The 23,296-nt window shown below is 51.7% G+C and overlaps 1 protein-coding gene across 10 annotated transcripts; it reads left to right on the forward strand.

Annotated features, from left to right (window-relative positions):
- Positions 1-5,006: 5,006 nt before the first annotated feature.
- On the forward strand, positions 5,007-21,968 carry P2RY2 (purinergic receptor P2Y2). 10 transcript variants are annotated; one of them, XM_039847976.1, is made up of 4 exons: positions 5,070-5,479; positions 14,668-14,816; positions 15,088-15,181; positions 20,186-21,968. In XM_039847976.1, the coding sequence occupies exon 4, from the start codon at positions 20,187-20,189 to the stop codon at positions 21,318-21,320; it is 1,134 nt and encodes a 377-aa protein (XP_039703910.1). In that variant the 5' UTR covers positions 5,070-5,479; positions 14,668-14,816; positions 15,088-15,181; position 20,186; the 3' UTR covers positions 21,321-21,968. The 10 variants fall into 10 exon arrangements, with proteins under 10 accessions (XP_039703906.1, XP_039703912.1, XP_039703913.1 ...); XM_039847975.1 differs by having other exon boundaries at positions 14,668-14,812; XM_039847972.1 differs by lacking the exon at positions 5,070-5,479 and adding an exon at positions 5,007-5,029 and having other exon boundaries at positions 14,668-15,181.
- The last annotated feature ends 1,328 nt before the right edge of the window (positions 21,969-23,296 follow it).

The raw sequence follows: 23,296 nt of genomic DNA on the forward strand, positions 1-23,296 counted from the left end.
GCTTATGTTATTTAAAAAGAATGACAATGAACAAAATAGGCATTCACTTTAATAAGTTTGGAGAAAAGGAATAGAAAAGCTACTCCAAGATAATTAAGAGGAAGAAAATGATAAAGATAAAGCAGAAATGAATTACTTAGTAAACTCTAGGACTGAGAAATAAATTCAGGTGCATTTCAAACGAGCAAACAAAAAAAAATTCTATACTATGGCATATAAAACCCATCATTACTTGGCTTTTCCGGTTTATCTATCTCTTAACATGATACCCCACCCTCTACCTGCCTACCCCCATCCCCTCCACACATATACATTCAACTCCTGCTGTTCCAAACTATGGACTCCTTGCTATCTGAACTCAGGAACTAAATAGGTTGATTCAGATAAAACATTTGAGAGAGGGCTGGTATCCCTGATTCTCTGAGCTCTTGTTCCTTGCTTAGCACTGTCATCCACTAGTGAAGTCCACCTGCCTTTTAAGGCCCAGCTCAAATGCTTCCTCTTCCAGGCAGGTTTTGTGGATTCAAACTACAGCTCAAACCAGAGGGGGATAAGATCCTACAAGAGAATGGGTAAATCCAACACTTGTGGCAGAGTAGAGGTTAAATCCAACTGTAGGGATGGAGGAAAGCTACCTGGTAAAGGCGGCCTTTGAACCGGTTTATGAAGGAGAAAGATTTCAGCCAGCACGAGGCAGGGGAAAGAAATCTCCAAAAAAAAAAAAAAAAGGAAAAGCCTGAGCAAATGCAGAAGTGTGTGTGTGAAAGGACTGAGTGGGAGAACAGTGAGACATTCTTTATGACTGGGGTGTGGAAGGCTAATGGGAAGTGGGGACAGAGGAGTGTGAAAAGGTCATTGGAGCAGATCACAAAAGGCCTTGAATGGCATACTGAGGGGCTTATGCTTCCTTTTCCCATGATAGAGAGTAGCCAGAAGAGTAGTCAGAAATTTCTGAGCAGGATTGTGAAGTTGGGACTGTCACATGCTCAGCTGTCTGAGACTCACTCTCACTGAGGAAAGCGAAGTGGTCTTGGGCATTAGGGGAGATTCCTTAAGCTGGCGGGCTCCTAGGAGGAGCTGAAAAGAGGCAGTATGGGCAGCACTGGCTCTGGAGGCCTTTTTCTCCTCCTTGACCCATTTACTGGCTCCTGCATGCCACCTCTTCACCCTCATCATGACCAGGGAGGTGTTGGAAGGCAGCTCTTGGCACCTACTTAGTGACCATGGGGCTTTTCTATCTACTCTTCTGGCTCAGCCCCCACACGGGCCTCTGTGGTCAGGTCTTTGTGTCTGCACAGTGGCCCTCTTTGTCCAGAACAGCATCCCCTCTCCCCACCACACCCCACCCCCCCCCCACGCAGACCTCCTCCTGCCTTCTCTCCTCCTTTTCTTCCTCCTTCCTTCCCTCCTACCCCAGTGTATTACAAAGCACCAGTTTTGCAAAGAGAAGGGCCAGGGCTCTGATCTTGGTTGCTCCATAAAATCTCTGAGAAAGTCATTTTGCTTCTCTGAGCCTTAGTTTTGGGTCTGTAGAAAGGAGCTGTTTGAGGAATCAAACTCTTGGCAAGAATTGATCTGCTACTGTGTCAAGACCTAAATAACAAGTGACATCCATGGGGACCTCTCCCAACCCAACTCTCATGCTGTTCACTGGACTTCCTGCCTACATCTCCAACCTCATCTTCACCACTGCCTGGCCAGCAGGCCGTCATTCTCTTATCTGACAGATAAGAAAACCAAGGATTGTACAGAACCAGAACCCCAGGCTTCAAAGAGCCCCGAATTTTATTTAATACTCTGCTATTTTGAAATTCTTATTAATCTTTGAACGAGAGGCCCACATTTTCATTCTACCCTTGATCCCACAAATTATGTGGCTGGTCCTGCTTGTGGGATGGTGGAGCAGAGGCTTGCCCAGGCCTAGACCAGGCTTCTTGCCTCTTGAGCTGCCTCCCCTGGGTGCCTGCATCCTGGCATGCTGAAAGCCAGAGCTTTCAGGCTGCATTTGGCATCAGAGGCCTGGCTCTGCCTGGGAAACCTGAGGAGCACAGTTCCCGGTTGGTGAGAGAGGCAGGACAATCCAGGCCTATGCAACAGTCCAGAGAGCAAGCAAGACAAAGCTGCTGTGTAACTGGAGCTGCAGTGTGGGTCCAATGCCATGTCTCAGCCATCACTCTGAGAACTCAGCAGGGCCTTCCTTCCCAGAAAGTTGAAGTTTTAGGGCCAGGGGACCTACCGCAAATTCATTGTGTGACTCGGGACATTCACTTCCCTTTTCTGAACTTCAGTTTCCCTATGGTAATGACAGCTCCTACCTCACAGGGTTCTGGTGAAGATTAAATGAGATACTTTAACACAATGACTAGCACAAAGTAGGTGATCACTAAATAGAATTCTTACCCATTTGCTCACACGACAGATATTCATGGAAGCTGACCAGGTGACAGGGACAGTGCTAGGTGCTAGGCATTTAACTGTGAACAGGATGGACCCTAGCCCTACCCTCAAAGAAATCACCATTAGAGAGGGTGATAGACAACTACAGTGACAATGGTGTAGTAAAGTGTGACAAAGGGAGGTACCTGATGGGGTGCTGGGCTAGGCCTTAGAGGAGCGATGCTGGGGAGCCAGGAGAAGGGGCCAAAGGCAGAGGAGCATGAAGAAGCATTGCAGGCAGAGAGGGCAGCAAGTGCCAGGCAGGAGGCCAGTAAGGGTGCAGCACTGCAGCACACCTGGATCAGAGGCAGGAGATGAGGTGGGAGGTGGGAGGACCTGGCCTGGTAGGATGCAGAGCTGGGCTTTATCTTGAGGGTAGTGAGGCCACCAGAGGGTGTGAGGCAGGCAATGGCCTCAAGAGGCAACGGACATACCACCCTAGCCTTTGAAGGAGGGCTTAGAGGTGTCGTGTTCTAGCTTAGTGAAGAGACCCGAGCCAGGGCCAGGCCTCCACCACCTGCACAGATTCTCAGAGTAGGTTTTCTCAGAGGAGACGACAGAAGGCAAGTGAGAAAAGATGAGATGGCTTGAGAAAGCCAAATGGTTGGCAAGACAGGAAGCCTCCTAATGCATGGGGAGGACTCCTGGATTGCCCTTCTCTATCCTGATGTGCTGCTGATAATGGAACCCCGCTCCCCTTGCTCATGGCTACATTCTCCACCTCGTGGGAACCATTGGGTACCTGGGCCTTCATCACTAGCCTGTCTTTGCTGCTTGGTTGCAGGAAGACTCCCTCAGTGCTAGTCCACTCTTCCAGGTGGGGCCTCGTGTGGGGCTTGCTGTGGGACTCGCTGGGCCTCAATTTCCTTACTGGGTCAGTGACTCTAAAATCTTTTCACCATGGAAAGTTCTATTGTTTTTCCAATGAACTCTTACCTTAAAATGTAAATAAATACAGAGATAAAAGCAAAGGTGCTCAGGTCGAAGTGGAATGGAGGCTCCTCAGGCAATCTCGAGTAAGGGAGGTCTCAGCTGGAGGAGTTGGTGCATGCTGGACTTGATCTCTAAAGCCCAGTGATGAGAGTGTCAAGGGAAGATGTCAGGATTCTTAGACTTCCAGCCCCTCATTAGAGGAGATACTAACTCTCAAACCTGGGGAGCTCAGGACAATGGACAAAACCCTGAAAAAAGAACCTCAGATGGGCCAGTGAAAAAGGGATTATTATTACTATTTTGCAGAAGAGGAAACTGAGGCTCAGAGAAGAGTCTGAACCTCAACCCAAGGCCGTGGTATTCAAGGTCAAGTCCTTTTCCTCTGCTCCTCAGGGCCAAGTCTCCTGCTGGACTAGCTCGGACATCGTGTGTCTCAAGAATGCAGTTTCTTCAGCTATAAAGTAAGAGATGGACCAGAACAAGAGCAGGACCGTGGGCTGCCTCCTCGCTCCGAGTTGGCTAGAGACTAAAGCAGGTCCTTAGGTCCTCACCTTGGCATCAAAGGAATTTTTTTCTCTCTGTCTAAATAGCAGTTACAGGAGAGATTTGAAGGAAGAGGAAAGAGGGGGGTTGGTTGGACTGGGACTCCAGGGGGACTTCCCCAACCCACACTGGGACCCTAAGGCTCAAGCTCCATAAGTAGGGGCCATGGGATTTCTAGTCCCGGAGAAGCAGCATGGACCAGTTTGAACAATAAGTGGAGGAGGCTGGACAAAGGGCCTTTGTGTCTTCCAGGCATAGGTCTCTGGAGGACTGCAGAGGCGGCTCAGCTACACAGGGCCGTGTGTCCACTCTACTTCTGCTCCTGACAAGGGTGCAGCCAGCATCCTTCCTGGGCCCTTCCTGGGGTCAGAAGCCCGGCACCAGTCAGCTGATGCAGAGCCCAGAAGGACCCAAGGCCCCAGAGCTCTGAATAAGCTTGTCAGCTACAGAAAGAGGCCTACTGTGCACTAGTCCAGACACTGACCGTCCAAAGCCTTGATGGATGGATACTGGTTGGCAGGAGGGTGGATGCGATTGCCTCTATTTCACAGAACAGAGGGCCCTGAGAGGGACCGAAACTGGGTCAAAATCTCCCAGAGTCAGTGTTGAAGCTGAGCCACAACTTACTCTCCTGACATCTAGACCAGATAGTTGGGGTAGGGTGGGGGGGCATTCATTCATTCATCTATTCACACTTTCCACAACTCCTGGGACCTCTGGGCCCACAGTGGGAAGTAGACAGAGTTAGTCTCTGCTCTCCTGGAGCTCACTATAGAGGAAAGAGGCAGACATAGGGTCCCTGACCACCAAAGGCAGTCAAAGCAGGGTTAAGGGCAAAGAAGGGAGATGTGGGTGACTGGAGTAGTCTGAGACAGCAGCTCAAGAGAAGCCTCTCAAGATGAGGGACCAAAAAGAGTAGGGTGTTCAGGAAATTTCTAGTGACTATTTCAGACCAAGATTAAGCAAAGGGAGCTAGGGGAGGCTCTTCTTGTCACCCCACCCACCAACCCTCCTCTCAGGAGCTGGAGAGAGACAAAGCACTGAACGCTTGGATTTCCTCCCTAGGGCAATGGGGAGCGCCCTTTCCCCCTCCCCCACAGGCTCTCAAGCGAGGGAGGTGAGTTCTCAGCATGGTGCTCTGAGCAGGTCCCTGGGAGGAGAGGGCAGAGGTTCACAGCAAGGTCTCGCGGAGGGCAGCGACGGGGGCCACACAGGCACCAGACAAACCTGCAAAACTTTAGCGTCGCTGAAAACCTCGGCCAGGCGGTAGGACAGTCGCCGCTGGCCCCTCCCTGCACAACGCTAGTGGCAGAGGCGCTGACCCAGCCACCAATAGCTCCCGGTAACATCCCGAGCCGGTTGCAGCCTGTGTGTCGGGACAGGGACGGGGCGGTGCCAGGGTCTGTCCAGAGTCCGCCTGCCCCCACCTGACCTGGCTGGGGTGGGAACTATACCCGGCCGGCGGGCGGGTCCCTCTGGCACGTGGATCCCTACGGCAGCGGAGGGACACAGGCGCTGCTGGCACCCGGGAGCGGTGGCCGCGGCACTGCCGGAGGAGAGCACAGAGGTGAGGGGTGCGCTACCTGGAGCGGCCAGAGGCCGGGGAGATGGGCGGACACAGCCAGGAAGGCAGCAGTGCCTACTGGCGCGGGGCAGGCAGAGCCGTGCGCATGTGGCTGCCGGAGTGAGGTTCTGTTTCAAGCCTGTGTAAGCACGCCTGGGTCCAGGGGTCGGACTCTGTCTCCACTGGAGTGTAGCTCTCGGGGAGTGTGAACGGATATCCCGGTGAGTGTGTGTCAGCGTATTTGGAAGTTTGTGTGTTGGCGGGTGAGCTCGTGCGCCCCAGCGGAGTCGATAGCTGAGCTGATGGAACTTGTTTATGTGTTTGTGTTCTGAGGAGGGCGCCCCCTTGGCGCCCCGAGAACCCACCGAGGCCTGCGCCGCCGCTCGCCCTAGGGGAACTTAGGGTGGCCAGCCCCTGCCCGATGTCAGTAAGACTTGGGGGGAGAGAGTTGGGGCAGTGGCCTTGAAGGACAGTTAAGCTTCAGTCAGGGGACTTTTAATCTGGCAGGCAGTGCTGTAGGAAGGGTCAGCCTGGAGAAAGGTAATGCCCTCCCTCCACTCCCCTACTAGGGCTGCCAGCAGCAGGCTTGGGACCCCCTTGGAGTCAGACCCAAGGGCAGGCAGGCCCTGCTGTGGACTAGAACTGCCAGTCTGAGGTCCGTGGGGCTGGTGGCAGGTGTTCCTTTCAGCATGGCACCCCCGGCTTCCCTGGGCCCAAGTCTGAAGTGCCTGGTTTGTTTTGGATCTAGACTGGAATAATGGCAAGCTTTTGAGGGCCAGGGTGAAGTCCCAGTAAAGTCTCAGTTATCTGTGGGTAGAAGTGGTTGCAAAGGAGATTCTTTGAACAGAGCCCACAAAAGCTTTCTGGAGAAAGCGATCTATATTCCAATCCTGCCTTGGCCACTGTGTGACCCTAGATAAGACACATCCCTTCTCTGAGCCTCAGTGGCCTCATCTGTGAAAGAGAAATAACAATAATGTAAAACATGAGGGTTCTTGAGAAGCCAATATGTGGATCATGTTCAGCACCAATGTCCTCTTAGATGGGCTCACAGCTTGGGGTTGGGGGGGGTGTTGGTCCCTGGAAGGAACGTTGGGAAACCCATATCCCAACTGTTCTCCTCCCTAGACTAGACTTTCACAGGACTTCCACAGGACCCAGCCTGCATCCTTAGTGCAGGACTCAGGCCTCCAAGAACTGATCCTTGACAACCTCTCCAGCCCACTCTCCCACCTGACTTTTACCACTATAACTAAATGGAGTCTGCTGCACACACTGGGCAGTTTCTTGCCTCTGGACCATTGCATATTCTTTGCTCACTGCCTGAGATGCCCTCCTACTCTCATCTTCCTCAGTTGGAGAACTACTCAGGCTTGGGGCCCAACTCAGATATCCCCTCCTCTGGGAAGCTTTCCTTGATCCCCCAGCTGGGTTGGAGCCTCTTCTGGGCTCTTGTAGTCCCAGTGCTGATAGCCCTGATCCCACCTTGGTCAGAGGCCCCTGGAGGGCAGGAACTGGAGCTCATTTCTGTGTTGCCAGCACCCTGCACAGGGCTGAGCTATACTGAGAGAGCAGCAGTAGCTTCTCTCCCCTGCCCCCTTCCCCAATGAAGGCCTGTCTATAGTAGAGCTCCATGTCATTACAAAGCAGGGGAAGCCAGAATCAGATCATCAGAGTGTGTGGCACAGGGTGTCAGAACAGTGCATCCTAGGGCACTACAGGACCTAAAGTATATAGGCTGAAAACTTAGATTTCATCCTAAAGGCAATAGGGAGCCATGGAAAGTTTGTGAGTGGGGGAGAGTCATGGTCAGAGCAGCATTTCAGAAAGATCTCTCTGGCTGCAGGGTGGAAAATGGATTGAGTAGTGCCAACAGCATGGAGGTCAGGATATTTGTGATGTTGACACCAGACCCACCAGGCATTTAAACTCTGAGCCCTTGTCCATGTGGCCAAACACTTCCCTGAGCCCTCAGATTCTTCTGCTAAGGAATGTGGGGACACTTAAGACTCTCCCTTTCCCAGGAGACCAGTGATTGATCTCATCCCAGCTCTGCTCCCAACTTGCTGGGTGACCTTGGGGCAGTTTCTGCCCTGCCAGCCTCTAAAAGGAGCCAGTAAAGTCCTGTGCTGAGAGTTTGTGAGTGGAGAGGCCCTGACGTGGAAGGCTTGCCACTCTCCTCTTCTTCCTGCTTTGGACTATCCTGGGATGAGGCCAGAGGGTTTGGAGGATCACAGTGGGTGACCGTCATAAGTGGCTATCAAGCTTGGGCTGCAGAGTGAGGTTATGGCCCCTCCATTCTGGTCCTCTTCCTCATAGAAAATACAGAGTTCTGAGGCTTCTCAATCCCCCAGCACCAACTAAGAAAATGTGAGAACATCACCACGGCCTAATGGGTGACTCTGTGAGTGCTTTGATTTGGCTTCTTTTCTGGCTATAGTCCTTAGAGAGGCCACTGTGACCCTCTAGGTGTTGGTTTTGCCATCTGTAAATTGAGCTTGATGATTCTTGCTTCTTCAAATGCAAGGTCACTATGAGGATTCTTCAGATAGTAGTAGTCAGAAAAGGGCTTTGTAAGCTGTAAAGTGCAATGCGCAGGAGAGAAGTGTGATATTCATAGACTTAAATGCATTTTGAAGACAATAATAGAACATGGGTGCAATAACAAGAGATTATGCCGGTCTGGGGAATTTTGACTGTTGATTGCCTTCCTCTCCCCTTGCTCCCTCTGCTTCCTAGTAAAATTTATAAATGTCCCTCATTTTATCCTCCATGAACCCTGTGAGGCAGGAATTATCCCCATTTTGCAGATGAGGAAATAGAGGCTCAGAAAGTATCTTGCTCAAGGTCACAAAGCAGAGGTGAAAGCTGCAGCTTGTGCCTACCTGCCTCAGCTTATCTCTCCCCATTCAAGACAGAAGCCCCATCTGGGTGAGGCCTGGTCCTCTGGCTTTCAGGCTGAAGGAAGTTTGAATTCTGCCCTCAAAATCTGTCTTCGGTCTTGCTTGTGGCCTCATTACCTAGCCGCTGATAAGATAATGCCTGCTCAGGCCTGCCCTCAGGACCAGGGAAATCCTGCTGGTCTGGTGAGAAGAGGTAGAGGTGCCCCAAGTGAAATTGTTTTCTCTACCTGAACTGCCTTCTGCGGGCCTGTCTGGTGTACCCTTTGGCCCACACCTTCCTCTTGGGCTACCTTTGTGTTCTCAGTCCTGGCTTCCCTCCACTATTCGGCCTGACTAGGGGAGGCTGGCTGTGGGGGCCTATCCTGACCCAGAGGGTCAGTTGCAGGACTTGGCCAGGCCAGGCCTGCTTTCTCTCTGTCTATATCAACCATTATAGGTTGGGGAAAAAGAAATGCCAGTGAGTACTTGGGAAATGAATGACCAGGTAAAAGCGGATATATAAAGGAAGAAGAAGGCCTTGCTCCATGGAGGGCTGCAGTTGGTTCTTGAGCAGAGGAGTTTCTCCACTCCCCCGCCACACCATCTCTTAAGCCTGAGTCATTTCTGATTTCAGGAGTCTAGTAACTCGGAGGGAGTGCAGCCTGGGCCCTCCTGGGCAACTACTTCCTCCTTGGCCCTCTACCCTATCACTGTCATTGTAGTGACAATGGCACTGACTGGGCACTGGAGTATGGGAGGAGGGCTTCCCTCAGACTTCTTGAAGCCCACATGACCCTCCTTTCTCCCCCTGCCTCACGGGAGGCTCTCCCATCCTACCCACCTTCTATGTGGCAACATCTTTGCAAAGGTCAACTCTGACCATGTCCTTCCTTGCTTAAGCCCTCCATGGCTCCCCATTGTCCTCAGGATAGAGGCCAAGCTCCTCAGCCTGGCATTCCAGCCTTTTCATGTGAGTCCTGCAGCCCCTCGACCCAATTATGGGCCACCTAACCCTCCACTGCAGCCTCACATTACCCCTGGCTTTACGAAAACAGGCCACACTATCACACGACTAAGTCTTTGTACCTGCTCCTCCTTCTGCCTTCAATGCCCTCCTCTGTGTCCACCTGACAAATTCCTTATTGTCTATCGTGTCCCAACTCAAGTGACCTCTCCTCTGAAAAATCCTGACCACCTCTTGTCGTACTCATTCCTCTCCAGGCTGGTTAGGGGTTACTCTGGGCTCCGTGGCCCCTGGGCTGCCTTTGGTCATGGCTTGATCACCCAAATGGACTTGGTCCATGTCTGTGGCTTTCTCCCCATCCAAACTGGAGCTCCTCAAGCATCTGACCAAGTCTGATCTAAGTCTGGGTTTGAAGGGTCTCTCTGAGGTCAGGCACATGGGGGCACTGGCAAGTGTTTGCTAAGACTTTGTGGCTCCGCCGAAAGTGACTTATGATTGTATTATTCTGAGAGTCCAGACTCCTGTGGTTCTGAGACTCTCAAAACCAAAGGCTATCAGAAGCAACGAGTAACAGAATTAAGAAAACATTTAGCATTTACTCCAGGAACCAGAGACTCTTAGAACTGGACTGTAAGAATCAATGAACTCAGAATCCTAGAAGCACCCAGAGTGAGACAGTCTCAGAATCACAGACTCAGTTGTATCCTATTCTATACTTTTGCCCCTTTTTATACTTTGAGTTCTCCATTCTCCCTCTTTCCTTCTAAGCTGGACACTTTCTGCTTCTCTTCAGGCCTGATCACAGCCTTTTCCAGGAACCTTCCCTGGCTGTTCTGATCATGACCCCTGCCCCTCTGCTGGTCACCCACGGGGGCCCCCTACTGAGAAATGTCAGGCAGATGCAGCCCCCACATCAGAACAGTGCATGATTTACTAGCCCCACAGAACACCCACCTGCCCTTTTGTCTTACTCATTCTTCACGAGTTATCATCGGTAGCAGTGATTCTCCCCAATTGGCCAATGAAGAACCAGAGGCTCAGAGAGGAGAACCAATGTGACCAAGATTGCACAGCATGGGCAGTTCCAAGATGGAGCTTGAACCCAGGGTTCTTGCCTCTTGAGTCTGGCTGGAGGCATCTGGATGTGATAGGTTGATGTGGAGTCCAGAATCTTCTTGTTCTGAACTGGTTCACTTTAGCAGCGCATCTCTATAGCTCTGTGCTGGGCTGGGCTGGACCATGCCGAGTCAGGGGTGGGACAGGTAGTTCCCACCCTGCCCTTCCCTGCCCTTCCTTGCCCTGAGGTGGGAGTGGAAGTGCTCAACCTTACACTGAAAATACTGTAATTAGAACACCAGACTTTGAGAAGGTGCTTCTTCTTAAGGAGTCTTGGTTTTCTGATCTGTAAGGTGGGAGGAATAGCCTAGCTGATTTGAGACCTACACACTCGGATGCTCTGAGCTCAACTCCAACATGTGGCTCCCCCAGCCAGGATCCTGAGGGCTTCCAAGAGGAAGAGAGCTTCTAGAAGAGGCTCCAGAGTCCAAGGACTTCCTGGAGGAGGCTGCAGAGGCTTTACATTGTAATATCACCTGTCGATAACATCTGAGGTTACCCCCTCAGCTATTGCCCCAGACCAGCCCCCATGCTTGTGGTGCAGAAAGCACTATTGGCAAGGCTGGAGGTCCACTGGCCTGGCTCTGTGGAGGATATTTGGGAGGGGGCAGAAGATAACTTCCAAAATCCTTCTTTTCTTCCATCTCAGCCTTGTCCTCACCACTCCCCTCAGTCCACAGGGATGACTGACAGCCCCCCAAACATACAGTGTGATCTCTTGCCCTGGTTTTTGCTCGCTCTGTTCCTCTTCTCTCTCCATTCAACTGACCCCTACCCATCTTCTAGAATGCAGGTCAGGTGTTCTCTCCTCTAGGAAGCCTTCCTCGACCACCTCCTCATTCCCATTAGGGGCCCTCTTGGCTGCTTCAGCCTTGTTGCCTCTGCTTCCTTCAGCTCTAATCACCCTGAGTTGTCATTACCTATTTCTAGGTCTTCTCCTATATGCAGATCCCACCCCTCCCCCCATCAACCTTGACAGTGACCCACAGCAGAGTCCCCAAGTGCCCTGCACAGGGACAGGCATAGATATGATAACCTCTTTAAAGGATGAGTGAGTGAACTAGTGAATGAAGAAATGCGGTGGGGTCTAGTTCCTGCTGGGGGTCCCTGGACTGCCCTCCCTTCTCAGGATGGCCTTCAGTATGGGAGATTTGATCTGTGGTCTGTCTTACTGTGACCTTGCTACTCTGCCCAAAATTTCTGTGGGTTTCCTGCCCCTCTTGTCTTCCTAGGATACCCCCATCTTCCCTGCCTTCTCCACTTGCTGAAATCATACTTCTTTTAATTATTTCATAAGATTAATCTAAATCATCTCCTTTAACAACCTCGACAACCTTATGGGGCAGGAACTGTTTTTAGATTGCAGAGGAATTCAGACTTGGGTTGTGGACAGGAGATTTGTCCAGGTCCCGCAGCTGGGAATGGCAGAACTGGGGTTTCCCACTTGCCCGGTGCCCTCCCCTGTCCCCTCCATGGTGTTCTGGGTCCAGGTTCTCTGTTTCTTTTCACAGCACCTCACCCTCAGCAGAGGCAGCCAGCAGGGGTTTCCAGAATGGGACAGATCACTCTCCCTTTCCAGGCTGGACAAGGCCAGCCAGGTGGGTGGGCAAGCGGGAGCTGGAATGTCGTCTAACCACCCTGGAAATTCCTCAGCTGGCCTGGGAACTGCCCCACCCCTCCCCTGTGGCTATAGGCTCACTAGCCTGGGGCCGCAGAGAGAAAGACCCAGCATATAGCAGAGGCAGAGCTAGGTCAGTGAGGCCTATAGTCTGCATGTTAGGCTTGAGTCTGCCCTTGACTCACTGGTGACCTTGAGTGAGACCTTGGGCTACCCTTTCTGGCATTAGTTTTTTTTTTTAACCTGTGAGGTAGGTACCATCATGGCTGCTTCATACCTGGAAAGTACCAGAAAGAGTAGATCCTTGGGCCCTGCCTGTAGGGCATTCCCCCTACAGGTGGAGAACTGATCAGACAAGTCTGGTGGAGAACTGACCAGACAAGCAGAGCCATGGGGCTCTAAGAGGGCTGGTCATGGAGCTTCCTGGAGGAGAGGTCCTGGGCTTTGGAGGGAAAGAGGTACTAGTCAGGGGCACAGCTCTTGAAGTCAGATAGACCAGGAATACTCTGCCATTTGCTAGCTTTATGACTCTAGAGAAGTTATTTTGCCTAAGCATCTCAGGATTAATGAGAAGAGGTCTGTGAAGCCACCTAATGTGAAACTTGGCATTGAGAAAGCACTCAATTCCTGTTAGAAGATAAGGGAGGGTGCCCCTGAGCAAAGATATGATGTTGGGACTGCTTTTGCTGTGCTTGAGGCAGGAAGATGAGGATGGAGACAAAGAAGGTAGACTGTCTAGATGAGTGGCAGGGACCAATCAGGGCCTAGAGTGCTAGGCTCAGGAGCTTGGATGTAGCCTGAGGGCAATAGGGAGCCATGGAAGGGTTTTGATCTGCACAGTATGTGTTCAGATTTGTGGGGACTAAAAAAATTAATACCTTTTCTCTCACATTCTAAGTTCTTCTAGCTGGGCTAATAATAAAATTAACAGAGACAGATTAACAGGAGAAAAATCAAATTTTAAATCCATGTGCATTTTCACATAAGCATGAAAATTCCAAAGACAGTGAGGCAATATTGGATATATATGACATTTTGGACAAAAAGGAAAGGGGGGAATGAGGTCTTAGATTTCAGACATGAAAATGGGCAGTTTACAGGTAGTCGATTGCAGTAGTTGAGGAAAAATAGAACACACACGGCAGGCAAATTCTTGCTAAGCAACTCAAAAACAATGGGACACAATGGGTATCTAGCTAGCAGACCCCTGCCTGAAACCCTCCTATTTACTAGACTTAATTCGAAATAGGTTAAGGTGAATATCCTAAGATTTCTTCCCCGAAGCAGACTTTTTCTATCTGAATCTCTTGGAAAGTGGGGAGAGCCAAAGGTTCTTTCTGAGTCTTATTTCTTAATAAACAGCTTAAAATCAATATCCCAAAAAGGCAGCTTCAGGGTGGTAAAACCTTAGTCCCCTTCGGATTCATGTTTTAAGAAATATGAAAGATGTACAGGAGGGGCGGGAGGTAAGGGGAGGCAAGGAGACCAGTGTGGGGGCTTGATGCAATGTGGAGGAGAAACTCGGGCCTAAGGTCACAAGGTGAGGAAAAGTGTCATCTCTGAGCCACTTCACTGGCTGAACTGACAGAACTTGGTGAATGATGAGTTTCACGTGGGTGGGAAAGAGAGAGGTCATCAAGGACATATTGGAGGTTTGAAACCTGGAAGGATGGATGGTGGAGACTCTTCTCAGAAATTGGAGAATGGCTTTGAGAAAGTGCTGTGCTCCACCTTAGTCTGTTGGAGGCACCTCCCAAGAAGACAGGTTATGACCCTGGGCGGAGTGGGGTGAAAAGGAGAACCCAAGGTAGAGCAGACTGGCACATAGCTACCAGTCCATTGGCCCAGGATAGCCTGAGGCTCCTTAGGCAAGGTACATTAGGACAACAGTGACCCAGGGGGATTTCCCAGTGCCCCCCACCCCCAAGTCCTATTCCTGCAGCCACCCATCTCTTCTCTCCACTTTCCCCACGCTTGCACTGCACTTCCAGCTTGGGGATCTGGCCTCAGCTATCTTGAACCCCACTCCCCCGTTGTAGAGAAATGAAGGAGAGAGGGAAAGGAGGGGAATGTTTTTTTTTCTCCTGTGATATGTGTGAATTCTGGTGAATGCTGGAGGCTGCCCACACAGAGGGAGTCCAGTCTACCAGGTAACCACCCCTTCCCTGAAGCCCTACGCCTGGTATGTATGAGGGGCTCCCAGGCAAGACAAAAACAAGGGCCCAAATCTAGAAGGCCTGGCTTCTGATCTTGCCTGTGTCTCTGACTCACTGTGAGGCCTTGGGCCTCAGTGTCTTCCTCTGTCAAATAGGAGTTTGGTACAGGTGATTTCTAAAGGCTGTCCCAGGCCCTGACTTGAATTGTGTATGTGTGATAGTGTGTGTGTGCACTGCATGTACATCTCATTGTGGCTGTGTATGTCTCTATGTAGCTATGTATCTAGGCATATCCATACTTGTATTTGTTCATGTGTGTTTACAACACCTATAGAAGAACAATCGGGGGGTGGCATATTCCAGATATAGAGACCCAGCTTGAGCAAAATTATGTTGGCTGAAGTACTGTCAAGTGTATACCTGGCAAGGAGGGTATTGACTGTTTCCTATTGCAGGGCTGAAGCACAGAACCAGGACCAAGGAAAGGGAGCTGGAGGCTCAGCTCAGCTCTGCAGGATATGGGGAGAACTTCCCTGGCAAAACCACCTTCCTGTGAAAGGGGGCTCCTGGGAAAGGAAGCTGGGAACAACCATCCCCAGAGTGTGTGAGCTGAGAGTGGATGGCTGGGGTATGGTGGGCAGAAGACATCCCTACTGGGCAACCACACCAGGTCTCATATGTGCCTTTTTTGGGCCAAAGTTGGAGAAGAGGAGGAGACCTCGGGGAGGCTCAGCCTAGCTGACTTCCCATGACCAAGAGCCCATGCCATCTCCACCTCCCTATGTCTCAGGAGCCCTCAGCTCTGCCTGCCCTGAGAAATGCTGGAAGCTGGGTGTGGCCCCAGGCGGGGGACCTGTTTTTCCTGTTTCCCACAGAGTTCCCTGCAGCCCTGTCCAGGCATGTACATTCATGAGCGATGAACCGGAGCAGGTGCTGAGTATCCTGACAACGAGCACAGGGGCTGGTCAGGTACGGGCGTGCAAGGGTGGTGCCCAGTGGTTTGGAGCCTGGGGCAGGCGCGTGCATGCATGTGTATACACTGAACTGGGGGTAGAATAAGGGGATCCTTGCCTGGCTCCCTCATCCCAGGCTGTGATGAATTCAGGCTCCAGAGCCAGACGTCCCTGGGTGTCAAGCCCAATTTTTCCAATTCCTGGCAGTGTGACCTTGAACCTTGAACAAATAGCTTCACCTCTATGGCAGTATCTTTTGAGGAGTGAGGATGCGGAATGAAATGAAGATGCCGTATGGAAGCTAATCAATCCAGGCTTGGCCCCTACAAAGTGAGGGGACGGGGCTCGAGAATTAGGAGCTCCTGACCAAGACTGACCTACGATCTGAGCTAGAGATAGGTAAGATAAAAGAATGTGGCTGGCTCAGGCAGCTGATCCATCTTCAGAATGCCTGGGTCAAGTTTCTCTCCCCCTGGCATTTCCCCAGCCTGTTAAGAGAAGGGCAGGGCCTCTGGGCTCTGCAGCTCTTAAAAGAGAGATTGTCCAGGGGCCTGTCTAGGACAGAAGTAGGACTTACGTGGTCTGTGCCCCAGGAGGGCTAGGGTGACTCCTGGCCACCTAGGGTCAGCAGCTGAGAAATCTTTAGGTGTCGTTGTCCTCTGGGCAGCAATCAGAGGTATAAGGAAAAAGAGAGCCGTGGTCATAAAGCTCAGCCTCCTCTGGGCTCCCACAGCCTTTTGCTTTTGTGCATTAATTTATTCATTCATTCATTTATTCTCTTATTCATGTCATACCCGCTTTGGATCAGGCCTGTCGCTGGATGATAAGGACAAAGAAAAGAGTCAGATGGCCCCAGCCCTCTGGGAGCACCTGAAATGTGTGTTGGGGTAGAGGTCGAAAGGATAAATTACTAACAGTATGTGAGGAATGCCTGGGAGGGTATTAGGGAGAGAGCTTCAGAGAAATGGTGACATTTGAAAAGAGCCTTGAGGGATTGGCGGGATGGAGTGCAGGGTGGGTGGGTTCTGGAAAGGCTTTCCAGGCAGAAAAAATAGCATGAACAAAGAAAGGCAGGGAAGCCTGGCAGGGCACTTACATGGCTCACGTCTCTGTCCAGACTAGGAGCTCTTCAGGCAGAGCCAGCCAGAACTGGGCACCAAGGGGCTGCTAAGTGGTTTTGGACAAAGTTAGGCAGGAGCTGGTCTCAGAGAGCAGGGAGTGAGGCCCCAAGGGCATCAGAGGTCAGAAGAGGCAGAGCGAGGGTTGGGGACTTGGCTGTCTCCATAAGCAGGAGCTGAGGGGCCAGGAAAGATGTATTCACAGATTGGTGAGCCAATCTCTGTAGGGAGAGAATGGGCAGGGTCAGTCTGGATGGGGGCCGTGGCGATGGAATCCCCAGCTTGCCTGGTAGGGTGGAGGCCAGGATGTTTTAAAACAGGTGGAAAGGGCAGTCCTCTCTGTTCACTGTTCCCTGGAGGCTTAGGGAAGTCTCCACCCCTCTCATTAGTGTCAGAGATTCCACTGTTAGTGATTAGGGAGAGCATAGTGCAGAGCAATAGGATGTTGACTAAGAGACAATGAGGGCCCTGGCCCCCACTTTGAGGAGAGACCCGCCAGGCCTTAGCACTGGGGCAGGAGCGGGGAAGCAGCATCTCCCAGGTGGGACTAGGTGTCTGTCCGGAGTGTGGAGGGGGCCACTCTCACCTCTCCAGTGAAGAAGAGGACTTCATGAGGGAAGTTTTAGGACCACTGTTCTCCAAGGCCAGGGAATTCAGCCCATGAGAGGTCTGAGTCTCAGAAGGGCAGGAAATACCTGATGTCACTGGCTTTCTGTGGCAGAGCTAGATACCCCAAGCTGGTGTCCCAGGCTGGGGGGCAGAGGCCTTGTACAGGTCCTCAATCTCAAATTCAGACCTCCATACTCCTTCTGCAGCTACTGTGAGCCAGCAACTTCCAGCTGACCTCCCAAAGTGTCCCAGCCCCATCCCCACGTCCACCATACCCCTTCGAAGCACCCCACACGTACCATGTCTGACACCAAATTCTTCCTGTCCCCACTCCTGTTCCTCCCAGACCCCTCCTTGGCCACCTCCTTCTCCTGCCCTCTTTCGCCCAGACTTTCTCTGGGCCAGTCTCTCCAGCCTCCCTCCCTAACAGCTCTCAGATCTCTCCCCTCAGAGGCCCCCAGGCCCGGTCCCAGCTTGGGCCTCAGCATCATCACTCCCTTTGCTCACCACAGTCACCTGCTCCATAGCCTCCAGTTCAAGACCTGTCACCCTCCACCAGTGACCTGAGAGAGCATCCCAAAGATTTCAGGAAAAGGCCACATCTGAGCTGAACCTTGAAGCTCATAACACCATAGCGTACCTACTGTGTGCCAGGAACTGCTCCAAACATTTTACACAGATCACTCACTGAATCCTCACGGGAATCCTGTGATACAGGTTCCATTAATCGCCTCATTTCACAGATGAGGAAACACAGGTGATCTAGCTCCAGAGGCCAGGCTCTTCGTAATCACTAGAGTTTGCTACACTGAAGGATGAAGAGTTATAATTTCAACAGGTAGATAGGAGGGGCGTGCATGGATTCCAGGTTGAAGGAGCAATACGAACTAAGGTTGGGAAGAGAGAAGCATTGAGCACATTGAGGAAACTGCAGGTCACAGAGGATGGTTGGGGCTGGCAAAGCTGGCAGAGGCTGGATTGTGAAAACCTCCAATACCAGACTAGTCTTTCTCCTCATAGCAAGCAGGAGCCATGGATTGTTTCAAGCAGGAGAATGACTGTTTCTTTTACAAAGACCCGTCTGGATTGCGGGAGATTGAGGCTTGAGGCGGAGAGGATAATGGCAGTGTCTCCAGCAGCAAGGGTGGAGCTGACACTGGGTTGCCTATAGCAGGGGTGGGATGCAGGGAATGCTTTAATGCCAGGTCCTGAATCCTGGCCCTGGGCAAGAAGGATTCCAGTAAGTTGGCCCTGACAGAGCTCCTCCATACCTGCCCCCTCTCAACTTGGCACCACATAGGCTTCTCTCTGTTTTTTCACCCTGAGTCTGCCCTGGCTCCTTGAGAAGGAACCTGCGTCCATGTGAGGGAAGTCACAAGTATAGGTGCCCTTCCTCCTGGTTGCACCTTTGCTGACAACAAGAAACAGGGATCTAGGGTAGGGTGGCAGGGTATTGGGAAAGAAGGAAAACTGAAGGACCTATGTGTCCCTCAGTCCAGCCCCCCTCACTCCAATCTCAACTTCAGGGGCCTTGAACTCCTGCTGGGAGACCATGCTGGGCAAGAAGCTTAGGGTCTAAAAGAGTGGATGTCGCTGGCTCTACAGAATTCCTGAGTCTCAGCCTCTCAGGACTCCAGGTTCCAAAATGAGCAGAATTGTACAGCCCCAGATTCTCAGGGTAAGGAGGACTCAGATGTCATCTGCCCTTTCTGTCCTCCCAGATACTCACACAGGGTGTGCACGAGCCTTTCTGCAGACTCTGCTTGCATACCCCCATATGCAGATTGTTTACTACCTTCCTCTTACAGCATCTTTCCTGGGACGTACCCTCGGATAGGAATTGTAGCCCGTCCCCAGCTGTGTGACCTTGGCTAAATTACTTGACCGATCTGTGTCTCAGCCTCTTAATCGTAAAACCAGGCATGGTAACCTGACTCCCAGAAGTTATAAGGATGGAATAAAATAACATTTATAAAGCACACATAGTTGTAGGGTTTGAAAAACGTCAGCTCCCTCTGCCCCTTCATACTATTTGAAAGTTATTCTTTGTGCTTTTCCCAAACCTACCCACCTAGGATTCCTGCTAGGATTTTCAGCCTGCCTTCTGAGACCTTTGGGATCTTTGCCCTCCAGACTGAGATATCTGTCCCCTGCCTCCCAGCTGAGAGACAGCTTTTAATGGTGACATTGGTGGGGGTCAGGAGAGGAGGAAGGTGGACAACTTGTTCTCTAAGTTGCTGGGCAGTCAGTCCCTGTGATGCATTATACGCCCACTAGGGACAAGTTAGGAAACCCTCAAGATAGTGATGGTGTGGAAGAGAAGCTGGGTAGGCCTGGAGGAAGCTTAAGTTGTCCCACAAAAGAAATTCTCAGCTATCTCCACTCCCACCTCCACCCCAGACTTCCCTAGAATCTTCAGGAGGGTCACAGTCCCATCTGATAGCCTCACAGGCCAAGGAGAGGGACTGCTGTTGTCGGATGCAGAAAGTGCCAGAATATAGGAGTATTGAAAAAGTATTTGCTGAGCTAGTGAATGAGTGACTAAAGAGGGAGACCCTTGGAAATACTCCCTCAAATACCAAAATACCAGGCACAGGGCCAGAACCTCCCCAGGGAGAGGAAGGATGAGCTAAAGGAAAGTTCTAATGCCTCCAGGAAGGTATGGATCGTCCATTGGCCAGGAACGCTTCAAAAGGCTGTGGTCACTGGGTGAGAAGTGGAACCAGTCAGCCTTGAAGGCCCCTGCCTATGAATCTAAAATGATACCTTCTGGGATGCTCAGATTCTAAAGCTCAGAATTCCAGATCTAGAACTCGGTGCTCTTGTGGTCCTAGAGCAGGGCCGCCAAACTTTGTTTTTTTTTAAAGGCAAGATAGTAAGTATTTTAGATTTTGCAGAACATATGGTTTTTGTCACAACTATTCAGCCCTTTGTAAACGGATGGATATGACTATGTTCCAATAAAGCTTTATTTATATAAACAGACTGGTGGGCTGGATTTGGCCTTCAAGTTGTAGTTTGCCTATCCCTGCTCTAAAGTTTTAGAATTATATGATCCTGATATTTATGAATCATATGCATTTTCGAGGTTCCAAGCTTCTGAACTCTGAGTCCAGGGAGCCAGGTCAGATGGCAACAAAGGCCTTGAATGTAGTTGGCCAGATATTAACCAAAGAAATCTGAGCACTTGGAGTCCCTCAAGGCCCTGGTCAGGTGGCTATGTCAGGCCATCCTGCTGAGCCCAGGTCATGACGCTGACGACTGTTCTCCCCACCCCACCTCCTTCCCTTCAGGATGATGGCCGCAGGCCTGGGCCTCTGGAATGACACCATCAATGGCACCTGGGATGGGGATGAACTGGGCTACAAGTGCCGTTTCAACGAGGAGTTCAAGTACGTGCTGCTGCCTGTGTCCTATGGTGTGGTATGCGTGCTCGGGCTGTGTCTAAACGTTGCAGTGCTCTATATCTTCCTGTGCCGCCTCAAGACATGGAATGCCTCCACTACGTACATGTTCCACTTGGCCGTGTCAGATGCACTATATGCGGCCTCCCTGCCACTGCTGGTCTATTACTACGCCCGCCGTGACCACTGGCCCTTCAGCACGTTGCTCTGCAAGCTGGTGCGTTTCCTCTTCTACACCAACCTTTATTGTAGCATCCTCTTCCTCACGTGCATCAGTGTGCACCGGTGCCTGGGTGTCTTGCGCCCACTGCGCTCGCTGCACTGGGGCCGGGCCCGCTATGCCCGCCGCGTGGCAGCTGCCGTGTGGGTGTTGGTGCTGGCCTGCCAGGCACCCGTGCTCTACTTTGTCACCACCAGTGTGCGTGGCAGCCGCATTACCTGCCATGACACCTCAGCGCCCGAGCTCTTCAGCCACTTCCTGGCCTACATCTCCGTCATGCTGGGCCTGCTCTTCGCGGTGCCCTTTGCCACCATCTTGGGCTGCTATGTGCTCATGGCCCGGCGGCTGCTAAAGCCAGCCTATGGGACTGCAGGGGGTCTGCCGCGGGCCAAGCGCAAGTCGGTGCGCACCATTGCTGTGGTGCTGGCCGTCTTCGCCCTCTGTTTCCTGCCTTTCCACGTCACCCGCACCCTCTACTACTCCTTCCGCTCACTGGACCTCAGCTGCCACACCCTTAACGCCATCAACATGGCCTACAAGATCACCAGACCGCTGGCCAGCGCCAACAGTTGCCTTGACCCTGTGCTCTACTTCCTGGCTGGGCAGAGGCTTGTGCGCTTTGCCCGGGACTCCAAGCCACCCACAAATCCCATGCCTACTGCCCAGGCTAGCCGCAGGCTGGACCTGCGCAGGTTTCACAGAACTGACACCAAGACAGAAGATGAGTCAGCCAGTAGCGAGGACTCCAGGCAGACAGAATCCACACCAACTGGTGGCAGGAACACTAAGGACATCCGGCTATAGAACCTGAACCCATCTGTCCTATGCAAGTTTATATCGGGGGGACCGAAGGGACTACGACTTGTTCAAATGGGACAGTCTCCCCAGATATGGACCAATGTGACTCATGCGGGATGGTCAAGGCAGCCATGACCCCAACGCTCTGTCATTTGACAGGGGCTCAGGACACTCTCTGTGGTCCAGAGAACTCAGCGGTCCCTACAGCCCCATTGCCATTGGGATAAGGTTTCAAGAAAGGCAAGGGTTCAGAGCCAATGCTGCCACTGGCCTGACTCACCCACGTAAATAGCTGGCTGTGTCTGCCAAGGTACCTAGACTGGAGCCCTACCTAACCAAGTCAAATGGAGAAACAGGCCCAGAGAGAGAAGAGACATACCAAGGTCACAGAGCAGAGTCTGGGCCCGAGCTACATGGGAGGGGTGGGCTTGCAGGCTGACCAGAGGATCCTGGTAAGCAGTCAGGGCTAAGCCAGAGTTTTCCACAGAGGGTCTGGGGGCATATCTGGGTGCCACAGTGGACTCAGCAATGAGAAGTATCCCCAGCCTAAGAAAAACATCTGGAAACTGATGTCGTAAACTTATCTGGAGTCTCCCCTGGGCTGGGAGCCAGTTTGAGGTTGTAACTTATACTAAAAGTGTTGTTGTCTGTTGAGCTGTGCCCTATTTTGTGGTTAGAGATAGCTGTCACCAACCACACCAGGGTCCTGTCTTCAGCCTGCTCTCATCTGCCACCTGCCTTTCCACTAGCTGCCTCAGCAGTGGTCTCACATCAGGTATCCCCTCTCCAGACCCCAGGTCATCCCCCACTTTAAAGCTAACTGGCTTTTGTGGCTGGTTCTGTTGGGCACAGAAAGGAGTCAGGTGGGGTCCCAGTCCTTGAGATCCCCCAGTTTATGACTTAATGGTGATGACCAGTCAATTGCTGACAAACCTTAAACCATTTAACTGGCCTGCTGGGGCGGGGGAAGGTATGAGGGAGACATCTTATTTGTAGCATTGCCAATTGCTGTGGTACAAATACTCCTGCCATAGCCAGTGTCAGACTACCAACCTTCTTGCAAAATTCTTCAAATTTAACAACCAGCTCTTGCCAGCAGGTACAGGTTGCTCTAGCACACCACTGGATAATGCTGAGTCATTAAGGTTGTGGACCAGGGGGACAGGGAAGGCTTCTTGGGGTGGGAGGACTCCTGAGCTGTAGCTTCTGAGAAAAGCGGTTCATCAGAGAAGAACGTCCAGGTGCAGGGTGTATCCTGGGCAAAGACATGGGGGCAGGAGAGCAGGGTGTGCAGGAACTAGAGCAGGCTGGGCAAGTGGTGCCCAGGCTCAAGGCAGGAATGGGGCTGAGGCTGGGTCACAAGGAGGCCAAGTCAGGGCTCCTTCCTTCCCCTAATCATGAGGTTTCCTTTGCACTGAGTGGTATGGGAGAGACTCACTCTTCTCCCACCCAGTCCTCTGCCTCCTGGGAAAATGCAGCTACATGGTTAATGCCCAGGCTGGGTCAGGGCTTGGTGTGAGGGAGATGGGTCTCATCTGTGACAGGTTCTGAGTCCAGCCAGGACCACTCTGGAGGTTTGTGGAGCTGAGATTGGCAGGGTCCAGTAGCCATTGGGCAGAGATAGGGCAAAGCTGACAGGCCCCACTCTTAACCTCAAGGATAAGGACGCACTCCCTCTCCCTCTGGAAGAGCCCTTGCCCTGTGGGCCCACTCTGCCTGAAAGAAGGTTCTTTCCTCACTACACTTCCACTGCTCCCTGTAACTTCTCCACCCTTCCCACTCTACCTTAGCAAAATGGGGCACCTCCAGGGGTTGCTCTATTTAGAGTCTGACTCCACAGTTCCCTCACATGACAGGAACCCATCACAAGTCATCACAAACACAAATGATTAGTCTACATTGTGCAATGTGGGTGACCTGCCCAAAGTGGTGTTTAATGCTTACCTCTCACATTCTAGGTTCTATACTTCTGTTAATGTAAC

This window comes from Pteropus medius, unplaced genomic scaffold (assembly GCF_902729225.1).
Source record: "Pteropus medius unplaced genomic scaffold, Ma_sr-lr_union100, whole genome shotgun sequence".
NCBI lineage: Eukaryota > Metazoa > Chordata > Mammalia > Chiroptera > Pteropodidae > Pteropus > Pteropus medius.

Bases quoted from the DNA above. Each gene is read 5' to 3' on its own strand.
- P2RY2 (XM_039847970.1), top strand. From the start codon at position 17,708: ATGAAGAGTTATAATTTCAACAG. The intron at 17,731-20,185 runs GTAGATAGGAGG...CCTTCCCTTCAG, and splicing joins AAGAGTTATAATTTCAACAG to GATGATGGCCGCAGGCCTGG.